At 38.9% G+C, this 12,937-nt stretch overlaps 1 protein-coding gene across 2 annotated transcripts in view; it reads right to left on the reverse strand.

The window, feature by feature from the left end:
* The window catches only part of bcas3 (BCAS3 microtubule associated cell migration factor), a 446,220-nt gene extending 433,644 nt beyond the window's left edge, over positions 1-12,576 (reverse strand). For both annotated transcript variants that reach the window (XM_041994763.1, XM_041994762.1), the window contains exons 1-5: positions 12,491-12,576; positions 10,167-10,255; positions 9,992-10,046; positions 9,170-9,245; positions 8,450-8,556 (exon numbers count right to left, since the gene is read on the reverse strand). In XM_041994763.1, coding sequence (XP_041850697.1) covers positions 8,450-8,556; positions 9,170-9,245; positions 9,992-10,046; positions 10,167-10,237 — 309 coding nt within the window. In that variant the 5' untranslated portion in view covers positions 10,238-10,255; positions 12,491-12,576. The remainder of the gene's footprint in view (positions 1-8,449; positions 8,557-9,169; positions 9,246-9,991; positions 10,047-10,166; positions 10,256-12,490) is intronic.
* Between the last annotated feature and the right edge of the window lie 361 nt (positions 12,577-12,937).

The raw sequence follows: 12,937 nt of genomic DNA on the forward strand, positions 1-12,937 counted from the left end.
TAAAATGATCTTTTACATATAAAAAAATGTATATTATCAACAAATATCTAAAATAATTTCGATAAAAAAATGCATTAAATATGTGAAATATGAAAATAATGAACTGAGGCAAAACAGAGTTGAACCTGCGCTTATTTTTCTCCAGAAATTCCACTTGTTCACAATGTTTTCTAAAAGGATAGTACTTTAAATGTAAACATCTTGATGCTTTTCTTGCACTAAAACAAAGAGGAAAAGTGGTGTTTTCATTATTTACAGGTTATTATGCTGTTATTTCACTGCTCCGGTCCACTGGAGACCAGATTCTGCTGCATGTGGCCCCTGAACTAGAACGAGTTTGACTCTCCTGTATTCAGGCATTAGGCTTTCCGGAGCTGTTGTCCCCCTGAACTTACTCTATCTATGTTTCCACAGTTATTCACAGTGACCGTGTGAGATGGAGATCTGATGGCTGAAGATTCAGCCAAACCATTTAGCAAAAAATTTACCAGGCAAAAAACTGGCATGAAACACAGCCGAGCCAGAAGCAAAAAGTGGTGGAAACAGGCTGATGCCAAACAGGCAGCACACAAACATATCTCCGTTCCGAGCTGAAAGTCAGTGTAGGAGACAAGCTAACAAGTCCTACAACTGGTCTAAAATCCCCTAAATATGATTCTATTTGTATTATTTTTATTCTGTGATGATAAAAGAGAAGTGACTGAATGTTTCTAATCATTAACCTTTAGGATGAGATGCTATAACGTGTGTTTCAGATGAGCCAACCCAAAATCTTTCTGTTAAAATCTTAACATTTGACCATGTCTACGTTTTGAACCAATCCAGGGTAGAAATTTATCTTGAAGGTGTGTTACACTCTCATTTACAAGCATATCTGATACCAGTTGGGCTGGATGCCAGTCTGGACTGAAACCTGTTAAAATGAAGTCTCAGTCAACCATCTTTCACTAACTGTCTTATACTTGTTTTGTTTTCTCTCCCCAGCTTTACTGGAAATAATGTAAAACACAGACGACCGTATGAGAGCACAGCAGCAGTGTTACTCACAAATATGACATTTTTAGAGTTAGGAATTAGAAGAAATGCTTCTGGGATGGAAAAACATCCCTCTGATATCACAAACCTGACAGTGGGCTGGGCGACATATCGAGTTTACTCGACGTAACCCGAGCATATATAAAATGCTTCATGTATAAACTATTGCAGCAGCGTTTGGAGCGTCTATGTGTGTGTTTCTTCGTAGATGTCAACATGAGAATAAGATAGAAAAAAGATCAGGCTGTTTAGTTTTTATAATAAAAGTAAGGAAAGGGAACTTTAAATTACTTCTGTTGTGATCTGGTGCAAAATAGAAAAAAAAATAAAACAAAAAAAAACATAATAGTTGAATATAAAATAACTGAATGAAAAAATACACACTGTATTAATTAATTATAGAAAATAAACTTGATCTTCTAGGGTTGGCGGGGGTTGATGCTGGTGTGTAACATAATGTTTGGGGAAACACTGGTTGATATTAGGTCTATGACAGCAGGTCCCCGGTTCAGAATAAAAAGTTTGTTGAAAGAGAAAAATCAGAATGGAGTTACATTTAGCAGCGTTTACTTAAATCCTACTGGTGTCTTTTCATGCTGATAATGATGAATTAATCATTTACACACTGAGACTGCAAAACATCAAGATACATATCGTGTATCGGGATAATGCAAAAAAACCTTTAGGCCATATCGCCCAGCTCCACCTGAAAGATTATTATGTATTTGAAATGTAGAGACAGGAAAGGAATGATTGGGACACAGTTTGACGGTGAGCACTAGATGTCCTGTAAGAACTCGTCATCTGGCCGGACTGATCAAACACATGCATCCACGCAGACTTTATAAATTACTTTTAAGGACAAACATTAAAGGAGACCATAATAAAGCGGATTTTAAAGTTTGCTGCATTACTGCTCTTTTTATTACAAATACAGGAAGTACAGGCAGAGTGTAAAGCACTTTATTCGACGTCTGTGCGTGAGCACTGGGTCCAGATTAGGCTTTATGCATCCACATGTGATGCCTGAATATCAGGTCAGTGGCCTGTGTGGATGTTGGCAGTGTCTGGCGTGGGTAACGGCACATTGTTCTAAGTGCAGAATGCCCCACTTTTCTTGTTCTTTATACGTTAAAGTACAGCGAAACCTCCATTATCACTTTACTCGTGCTTTAATCTGTTTGTTTTAAATCTTTAAACCCATCTGAGGATGATCGCTCTTTTGTGCAATTAGTAGCCTTTTCAAAGTGACGGATTTGGTCTTTTTATTCAAAGTGCTTGAGGCCCAGCAGTGGTAGATTAACACAGGAGACACGACGATATGAGCCATGATGGTTGGAATAAAAGGATGCAGGCAGCACAGTAGGATTCCTGTGCAGGCAAATGGACCTGCAAGGGAGAATAATGGAATTTGCTGGATTAAAATGAGAAGGGGTGGGCTGGATGTTAATGCGCAGGGTTATTGTGCATTACCCCACAGCTCATCCTCGCCTTACACGGCTCTGTGTGACATCCTCTGCCATCAACAACATTCCCAGCATTACATTAGTGGCACAGAGTGTGCAATATGCTAAATTGCTTTTTCAAAGTTGCTTTCCCTGCTTACACGCATTCATTATTTTCATTTAATTTGTGGTTCGGCTGTTTTTGTGGAATCACAGTGTCTGCTTTTCTGTTCTAATCTCTCAAATACAATGCCATAAGCTGTTAACAGATATCTGGGCCATATTCACAAGTGATGACTAACACAGTGCTGGACATATTGGAGGTTTGGAGGGAGCATGTGCTTCAAGATAGTAACAAGTGCTTGGTGGCACTAAAACTATGAGACGTGGCATGATGCAGCATTGAATGTATGCAGTGCAAAGCTGCAGAACAAACTGAAAATAACTTGCATAAACATTCACTCAAGCTGACCTCAGAACATCAGACTTTTAGCTAGTAAAACTAAAAACTCTAAAGAGCATATTTTGCAACAGAAAAATAGAAATAAATTATTTTTTTTCACATTTCCATGCCAAATCTGTACACGTTACTATTCACCTTCCAGGTTCCACGAGGGTTAAAGTCGCGCCTGACACTTAGCTGAAATGCGAAGGATCAAAATACAGTAAAATAGCTATTACCAAAACTAAAGTAAAACTTTCTTTGGAAGGAAACAAACTCAAAATTATTGCTAAAATAAATAACAATCTGACCAAATCTGCTTAAAATGTCCTCACAGTGGCTTGTACATCAGTGTCTGTACTAAAACCAGATTAATCCCTAATCCTTGGGCCCTCCTCAGATTTACTACCCTCTGCCCTTTGCTGACCTTTGTGGCCAAAAATGTACACGCACAAAGAAACTGCTATAAGTATCATCAATCTTTAAAATTTGTTTCAGATTTTATTTTTTCACAAATCACTTAACAGCTTCAGACTTTCTCAAAACTACATCATTTTTAGGATTTGGAGCGTTTAAATGCCGCTTTGATTATTTGAATTATTAATGATTCATTAAAACACACACACACACACAGGGAATGATGGTATTTTTGCCAGATATATTTTGGAACAGAGGGACCACCAGGGGGCGCTTTGAATGATTTGTTTGTGTCTGTGAAATCATGACTGATTATTAAAATGTCGATTCGATGTTGAATAGGAAATTTTAAACACAAATCTTGGTGCCCCTTGGTAGTCCCACAGAAAGAAATATTGATGCAAGATGATTTTATAGCGGACGTTTTTGGCCACCAAGGTCACTGGAGGCTGTATAATGCATTAGAAAGTATGAATGAAAAACAAAAACTTGACCAAAAAGTAGAGTTATTGAAAAAAGTCATGCCACTACCTGTAACACAGCCAAAATAAACACAAATAAGATGTTTCCTGTGGGTCACGTTTATGCTGTGCTGACTTTCCAGGTGCTCCTCTAAGCAAGTTTTATTTAGCTGGGCTGAGGTACAAATGGGTCTTTGGACAGTAAAGGTCACAAACCCTTGCCGTGGTAGTTTTTCAGAAGGACCTGGTCTAATGTGGTCTGGGTCCACAAAAAGCAGTAGACTCGCCCTTTTTTAATATCACAGATTAGAAGCTAACCTCATCAACATGTCTCCTCATTAGCATCTTCTGGAGTTGTGTTACTCCTTATTCCCCTGAACCCTCCTCAAGTACGTATCATTGATAAAAATGCCTGAGGAGGGTAACATGTCAGAGGTTTATGGAGCTCCAGGTACCAACACATTTACTAACATCTTGTTTCACCTCAACACATATGCAGACAGACAATTAGTGGAAGACAGTCTGCGTCTTATCAGGCAGGAGTGGATGACACCTCAGCGTCAGGCGACAATAATCTACATCACCTAAACACCTCTGTCAACATCCATGCAACAAGTCAGACCCCATCTATGAGAGCGTGGAAGTGTTCATACAGTGCTGGGCCATTACAGAGGGTGTTGACCTAAAAACTGTCACAAACACTTCACAGCCACTCCACATCTACAGACTCAGGCACCTTGGGTGCTTACTTTAAAAAAGCCCAACCCTGAGACATCCTGTAAACTTTGAAAAGTGAAAGAAAAACAACGTCAACTCAAACTGGAAGCCAAGGAGATGCACAAAGCTGATATTTTTACTGGGTGTGTGTAGCGTGGCAAAAACAGCTGTACAGTTCTGTTCCACCATAATAACTGCTGCAGAAAATCTGCTAGCAGCACAAGAGTTGCCACATCACAGCATCCAATGTGTGTGATCATGGATAAAGCAAGCGCATGTCGTCCTATCCGCGGCCTGTGGATGTTTATAAAGAGACTGATTAAGGACTTTGGAGTGTTTAGATCTCACAGGATGTATGTGAAGTTTGCATGTTTCAGTGACAGTCTCTACATGAAAGGCGATACTTGGTGAAAGAAACCTCCACAGTGTTGTGGGTAATTTGTTAGGTTACAGAGCTGACAAAATCTTTTAATGATTTTCCAAGAGTGACTCACAACAGAGGTCAAAATAGCTCGCCTATTCTGCTGGCGAGGCCTCTGGAGCATAACATTGGCCAAGTCAGAAGAACAAGGCTGAACAGAGAAAATACATTTCAACAAGTAGCCTGTAAAAATAAAATAAATACTCTGCAGTGACTGGCATTTAGCTTGGCTTTATCTCTATATATTCAAAAAAGAAAGATTTTACTGTCTGTGGGCTGTTGCTGACCTGTAAAGCAGAGGTCAAGTTAACTATTTCATTGCTAACATTAGCATCACCCTAATAAAAAGGGCTCCATCTAGTGGCAACCTCTCAAACTGCATCAGCTTAAAACTTAAAAGTAGGCAGCAGGCTTCATTTTAACGTGATAAAATCCAAATAATCCTTATTTACAAACACTTTGTGGCAAGCTCAGCTCGGACACTAACTACCAACAACACAGTAAGGAAAGCCCTGCTGACTACTTCTACACCTATAACAATAAACGTTCTGCTTCAGTTCTCGTCATGGTTGTAGTTATATGGTGCTGAATTTCAAAGACTTTTTTATCACTACTTTAAGTTTTGATTATTTGTGCCTTCTCTCTAGTTAGCAGTTCAATTTGAACTATTTACTTATTTGTGTAACAACCCTAAGAAAGTAGGCTCCTGCTGGTGTTTGAATCCAGACCAAAACATGGTCAATGCTCCCACCTAGTGGACAAAGAGCTGCACTGCGTTGTAGTTCTCATAAGAACCACGAGCTGAGAAAGGACTGGGATTACTGGTAAATATAATGTATGATCACAACATCTGTAAAACAACTAAATATTGGCATGTTTTGTTGTTTACCAGTGTCAGACTGGATTATTTTATGTCTCACTTTCCTTTTATAAACTTATTATTTTCTTTTTATTAGTCTCATTTGTACTGTTAACTTATTGGTTTATTAGTTATTTCTCAGGTGCTTATGACGTGTAATGAGTCCGTCTATTCGAAAGCGTTACTAATGATCACTCTAATGACCACAGAATCAAAAATACACACTGACAGTGGACCTCTGAAAAAGTAGATAGAACATTTTCTTTAACACATTGCAGGTAAAATGTGAAACAAAGACTACAAAAATTACATTTATACTTATAATATTAAATATTTTTACAACAGTGGAAAAGTGGAAGAGTTTAACACAGAGTAGAAAAAAATGATAAACATATGATTTATTCTTTAAGTATTCAAGAAAGATATCAGATACAGGGCTGCATACGCACTTCCTGCAGTGCTTGCACTGGTGAACCGAACTTTTTAATTTGGGGGAATTAACGTAGCTGCACCATCATTTCCCCCCGTTGCTCTGAGCACCACCTATAGGAACTGCTGTTTCATCATTACCCATACACATTAATGCTTATTTAAATAATCATGAACAATAATGAGATTTAGGAAATTCTTTATCGTTATTTGAAGCATTAATGTTCAGTAGAAAAAAAACTTTATTTTTAAAACCAAACATTGATCACAAGGCTGAGCTGCTTCTGGGATTCTGACCTCCTCTGGATTCATGTTTCATCTTTTCATCTTAAAAGGCAGCTCCTCTTTGGCTTCATTATATGCCACATTAAGGTAAGTCACAAACACCCACAAACATTTAGTTTGTTTTATCTTTTCAAAAAATACATGGTAGTTTCTCCTGCTAGTAGCTTGTCAGCCACGACTGACATTTCCTTCATGGATGGTCTCCAGGATTGTGTCCAGGAAAGCGTCCAGTTGCAGCTCAGACACTCGGGGAAAGTCTGATGGAGGCTGCTCTGGTTTTCTGGTCATGTTTATCAGCCAGTATATTCCAGTCCTAGTTTGTGTGCTCGGACAGTCCAGTTAGTTTGGGAAGGTTTGAACGAGCAACAGAACTTAAAGGTCCACTTACAAACTAATCAAAGCTCTCAGTCAACTTCAAGAGAGCCAAACGTAGGAAGCAGACTACAACACAAAGGGCACTGCCCTGAGTCACCAGCTCTGGTACAGAAGGGAACACGTTATTTTAAAAGGTCCGATTTGTTTGATTAGTTCAGTGTGAAAGCAAACTCAGATCAGAGGAACTCTGCAACCTTAAACTGAACCGGGATCCCAACCTTCCCGTAGCGGACTATCAGCTGTGAAGCATGTCAAGTGTTTCTGTTGGCCTCTAATCTTCTGCTGAACTTCTGGAGGAGACCCGATCAGCATCAGTTCAAGTGATGTCACACAGACGGGGGGCAGCAGAGGTCAAAATCCATTCAACTCTCATCCAGCCTCTTTCATTCATTTGGCTCAGAGACCGTGAAAACGGTGAAAACCACAGATGAGCCAAGTCTACGATACTCCACGTTTTACAGCTGATTCCAGTTTCTGTGATTCTCATACTGGATGCACCACAAGACAGTGTATAGTTGTTGATTAGAGCCAATCAGAGGAGAAGAACCAACCCTGCCTTTTAATTGGCTGTTTATGACGGCGTCATCCTTGTCTGAGCTCAGGTGAGCAGGGAATGAACACAAACACACTCCAGTCCTCGACGCAGCAGTACGACCAAGAAACAAACGGTAGTCACACTCGACAAACTGTGGTCCCACTTAGAGCCCTGTATCATTATTATCATTATTTTTATTATTATTGTAAATGATTTTTATACTGGTGAAATAATCGGGGCAGTTTCAGCACTTTGATCTGATTAAAGTCAGCATTCATTTGCTGATTCATTTTTAGTTTCTTTAATATTCTTTTTCTGAGACTTGGATGAGATGATTGCTGCATTGCTGCAGGAACCACTTTGTTTTGACCTCCACTGCATGGACACGTGTTTTAATTCAGTCTTCAAGGAAATTCAGGAGTTAAATTTTATTATTTCATGAATTTTGCCAACACATTGTGACCCTGAGGCAGCAAACTATGACACTTGATAGGAAACAGTGTTTATTTATTAAATCTGCTTTTTAGGGGTGTGTGAAAACATGTGTGGTGTTATATGTATGTGGAAATATACATTTTCTTGTTGTTGACATTTCTACTTTTCTTTATCGTTTCCTCGCTGTTTTTCTAAAGCCGGCATGTCTGGACAGCTGTACTGAATCCAAGTTAAGGAATAGATTTAAGCAGAATCTGACCTTTGAACTCAGGAAGGATGTAATGTTTACATTATGCAATCATGAAATCAATTCCAAATACAAATCATACACATGGTAAAGAACAAAATGAATAGTTCACTAGCCTCACTGAATCTTTCAGGGTGGTAACAGTGACTGATGATGATGCGTCACCAACCATAAAAAAGGACATTTCAACAGTTTTTTGTTAAAGGCACAAAGTAAAGTTGGTTCTTACTGCGTACTTCATGGAAAGTTTCAATATTTTCAAGACTACATAAAATAAGAAAAAAACCTATAGAAAAACCTTGCTAGAGAGAAGCAGCTGAGTGGGCTGAGTGAGTTATGTGCTTACAGATATGCTCCAGATCTGCATCCCATCAGCGTAGCCAAGCATGAGGCAGAGAGGAGGGTCGGAAGTGCCGCTGTGCATCTCCATAAACTCCGGGTTGCGGGCGGTGTCTGAAAACACAACATGAAACAGTAAACACATGTCTGACAACCTTCAGCCAAACTGAAGCTCTACAAAGTGTATCTGTCACATCTATGTGTCAAACCCAAAACAGATGACATTAGACTTTGTTTGCACTGTTAACAGACTTTATTGATTAACCCACCATGTTCTTCTCATTTATACAGAAGAATGTGGATGTAGAATTATTTTAAATTGTATCACCTTCACATAAAAGCATGAATTCTCTAATGTACCATCAAAACCAAACACTTGGAGGGACTGTGCAGCTGAAACACACATCCATGTGTGATGTGACATATTTGATATTTTCTAGTTGAAATGTGAGCCTGGAACAACCCCACATTATAATTAAGTTGAGGCTTCGTCTGCTTCACGAAATTGCTGCGAAGGATGAAAATACTGCCTCTGTACATCTCATCTATATCCTGTATACACTGCCTCGGCACGGAGGCAGAATGACCCCCTCTGGTGGTTCTGCTGTTAGAGTCAGGTATGACTGCTGTGAGGAATGTGGAAAACGACCACTGAGCCACAGTCGCCCCACAGATGATGACTGGTGATTAAAAATGTTCTGACATGACCATGGGTTTACAGACTCACCGTTGATGTCAGCTTTTTCAAACCGAACCCATATGATTTTCTCTTTTTCATCCGTGGGTGGAGCCCCAGTGTACGCCTGTAGTTTAGAAACAGGGAAAAATACAACAACGAATGAGCAACATGAATTTCCACAACTGATACGTCACATCTAGTTTTACATTAAGAGGACATTTTTATTTGAAAGCAAGACAAAAAAGGGAAAATAAGAAATAGAAAAAATACTAGAATTACTTATTAAATAAACACTGGGGGGTCATTTCCACAGAACTTTACCAGCATGGTTTCTTATCATTGTTCAGATACCAGTTTAAAGAAAACTTATTCAAACTCCTTTAATTCATTCATCCATTTTCTATAGTGCTTAGGGTCACTCAGGGTCACAGCAAAGCTGGAGCGTATTCCAGCAATTAACAGGCAAGAGGCAGGGTCCACCCTGGACAGGTCGCCAGTCCATCGCAGGACCAAGGGGACCCAGAACACAGAGAGACAAACAACCACTCACACTCACTCCTAGGGGGAATATAGAGTGACCAATAAATTTGGAGAACCCATGTGTGCACAGGGAGAACATGCAAACTCCACAAAAAGGCCACTGTTCAAACCCCCCCCCCCCCACGAAAGTGAGAGAAAGAAAGTGTTTTGCTGCTCTGCCTTATATTCTGTATGTATTGTTTTAAAGGGACAATTTTGTCATGTTTTAGTGTACATATACCCAAGTAGCCATTCAAAAGGGTCATGTTTCATTTGCTCTGTGCATGGTCTACAGCTGCACTAATTCCTCATCACTGCAGTGAGTGAGTGAATGAATGAATCAAAACGTACCTGGGGGACTACATCCTGCAGGAAGGTCACAACGCTTTCCATGTACGACTGCTCTCTGTAACAACAAGAAGCTCTTGTCAAAGAATGTACTGATAATTGGGCTGTAACCAATATTCTACAAGATTTCACTTTTAATAAGATTTAACGAAAATAAAAAGCATATTCCTGCTCTTACGTTGCAGCCTGTGCTCGCACCAAAACTCCTCCAGCACAGCGACTTGGCCTGCGTGGAGAGTCCGATGCCATTTTTCTCCCACTTTTATCCTAAAAAAAAAAAAAAAAAAAGAACAGTAGAAAATGATGGCAAAGTTGGCAGCATGAAAATAAAATAAAAGATCTATTTGTATTTGTACCAACTTTCACTGGAAAACATGGCAGGATGTAAAAATGAGCATGATAGCAGCTCAGAAAAGCCAGTAAGTTTGAGGTTTAACATCCATAATTCAGTTCAAAACAAACACAACCAAAAAATAAATATGTAACTTGGAGGGGAAATCTAGATGTTCCACACTGCGTGTCAGAGACTTACCTGCACTAACATACACAGGCCAGCTGCCACAGAACAGCACAGTGGCACTTCAGTTAAAACACAGAGAAGAGTGATTGAGTTTTGGGGTAAAAATGTCTTGACACCACTTTATCTTCGTAAAGCACATGAAGATACGGGTTTTGTTAATGCGAAATACATACGAAATCAAGTCCTGGGTCTCATTCAACAATTTCTTCTTAAATTTGTTCCTAAGTTGTACTTGAATAGTTTTTTACAGAAACCTTCCGTTAGGTTCATGAACGTGTTCGTAGAGCGTGGAATTGTTCGTATCTTTCCTCTTAGATTGGTGAATACCAGTCTCTTGCAAGTTGAAAGGATGGACCAGTCAGCCCTACTTTGCAGGCCAAAAAATGTCCATAAAAGGTCAATATTTTCGGACCGTGTGCAAACAGACACAGACAGACGTGAGACAGACAAGGAAACGTAACAGACATAAGGACAAAAGGATGAATGAAAACAAATATAATAATAGTGTGTATAAAGATGCCCGATATTCCTCATTTTTAAAGCATCTGCTTAATTATAAATAATCACATGGTGAGCTTCAAATCATATAAAATTACTTTATATACAAACAGCTCATTATTACTCCTGAACTTGGACAGTTGAAAATAAAATTGAATTATAAAAGACACCCTTGCAGTAAATTTTAAGTATTAAAGACCACATTCAGAAGGTGGATCTGGGAGTCACAGGTGACCTGGACATTTATGGAGTGATATTCTTGTAGTTAAGGGAACAGATCTAGTGTGTGTGAAGTCTTTTACACCAATGGTGTTAGAAGAAGACCAGTAATAGAATTAGATCCATCTTGACTGTGACGTGTTCTTGAATGAATGAAATGAATGAAAAATTGTTTGATTTTCCCTTGAGGGAATTTATAATGTTTTGACATAATCTGTCATATCTTGCTATTTATCTCAAATAACAAAATGCTTTGTAAAAGTTGTTAAAACATATGACTAAAACATTGCTGGAGTTTCATTGCTGTATTTTATGAACAGCAGAAAATAACACAAATGCTGATTTTGTTTAAACCTGTCGGCTTTCAGATGTCCATAAGAGTTCTCCTGTGTGTTCAAAGCAGCAAAAACTGCTTCATTTTCATTTCCTAAATGTCAGGGACAAGACTGAGACACCCAGAAAGTGGCAAGCGCACCGCTCCCTCAGCATGAAAGAGGTCAACCGTAAGGTACCCAAATGCTTACTGATATGTCTCCTATCAAAGCAGCCACACTACTGATCATGGCAGCTTTCCAGTTAGGTAGAGCAGTTTTAATCTCATCTGATTTCTAAAAAACGAGCTGGTCTGAGCAACCGATATTTCCACAGATTAGACTGCATAAAGCGGATTTCTTTATAAAGCTTGCAACCACCATTAAAGAGAAATATGTTGTAATATGTTTTTGCTAAAGATGTGGCTGCAAAACTCTCATTAAACATGTTATTCGTGAATTCAGCCATCTAGTAAACCTTCAAGCTGTGTGTATCTTCAAGCATTTAACAATCATCTACTAACAAGACAAGTAGGAACATGACATAATACATGGACGTATTAGACACACGCACATGCAACAATGTCAACAACAGGGAGACAGGGCTACATACAGATAACGGTGTCTCTAGAGATGAGCTGAAGGAAACCACATTGACAGCCTTGATTATCTCAGCTTCTGATACAATTATGCAGCAATTTCTCCGCAAGTATATACCATTACCAACCATCGAACCCATACGGGTATCGGCTGTGACAACTGTCAACACAACACAGCTACTTGCTAACGCTAAAGTTACATTGATAGATAGGATAGGACCTAGCAGCTAACACAGCTAGCTGGCTAGCTAGCTGATATATTTCCCCGTTAGTATTAAAACGACATAAGTGGCAGACTGAAGTAGGAGATGAGTGACGTTTCAACGTGATGTTTAAAGCAATTGAATTTACTGACCGAAATTATGAAATCTGACTGCTTCCTTGGGTACGGACTTGTGATGGTCTGAAGAGCTCTTTACAACAGTCAAAACACAGACTAAATTTGCGGAAATACGTAATGCAATTAGAAGCCAATCAGAGCAACGGTGGGGCGTCCTTTATCCAATCAAGTAACAGTAGGAGCGGAAGTAGAAGTTTTTTTTGTTTGTTTGTTTGTTTTTTTTTCTTTTTTTTTTTTTCTTTTTGTGTGTGCGTGTTTTTCTTTTAGTAATAAACACATATCAATACTACGGAAGCGTATTGCATTCACTTAAAAGAAAAGCTGTTTCTCTGAATTAATGAGATAAGTTTTCAAAGAAAGAAGAAGCTCTGTTTTTTTTTTTTATTAAGATAAGTTTTTGTTTAAAAAATAAAATAAACAACTTCCATGCCATGAGTACTGCTAGCCAGACTCACGTGCTTG

Source organism: Melanotaenia boesemani, chromosome 9 (assembly GCF_017639745.1).
Source record: "Melanotaenia boesemani isolate fMelBoe1 chromosome 9, fMelBoe1.pri, whole genome shotgun sequence".
NCBI classification, from domain to species: domain Eukaryota; kingdom Metazoa; phylum Chordata; class Actinopteri; order Atheriniformes; family Melanotaeniidae; genus Melanotaenia; species Melanotaenia boesemani.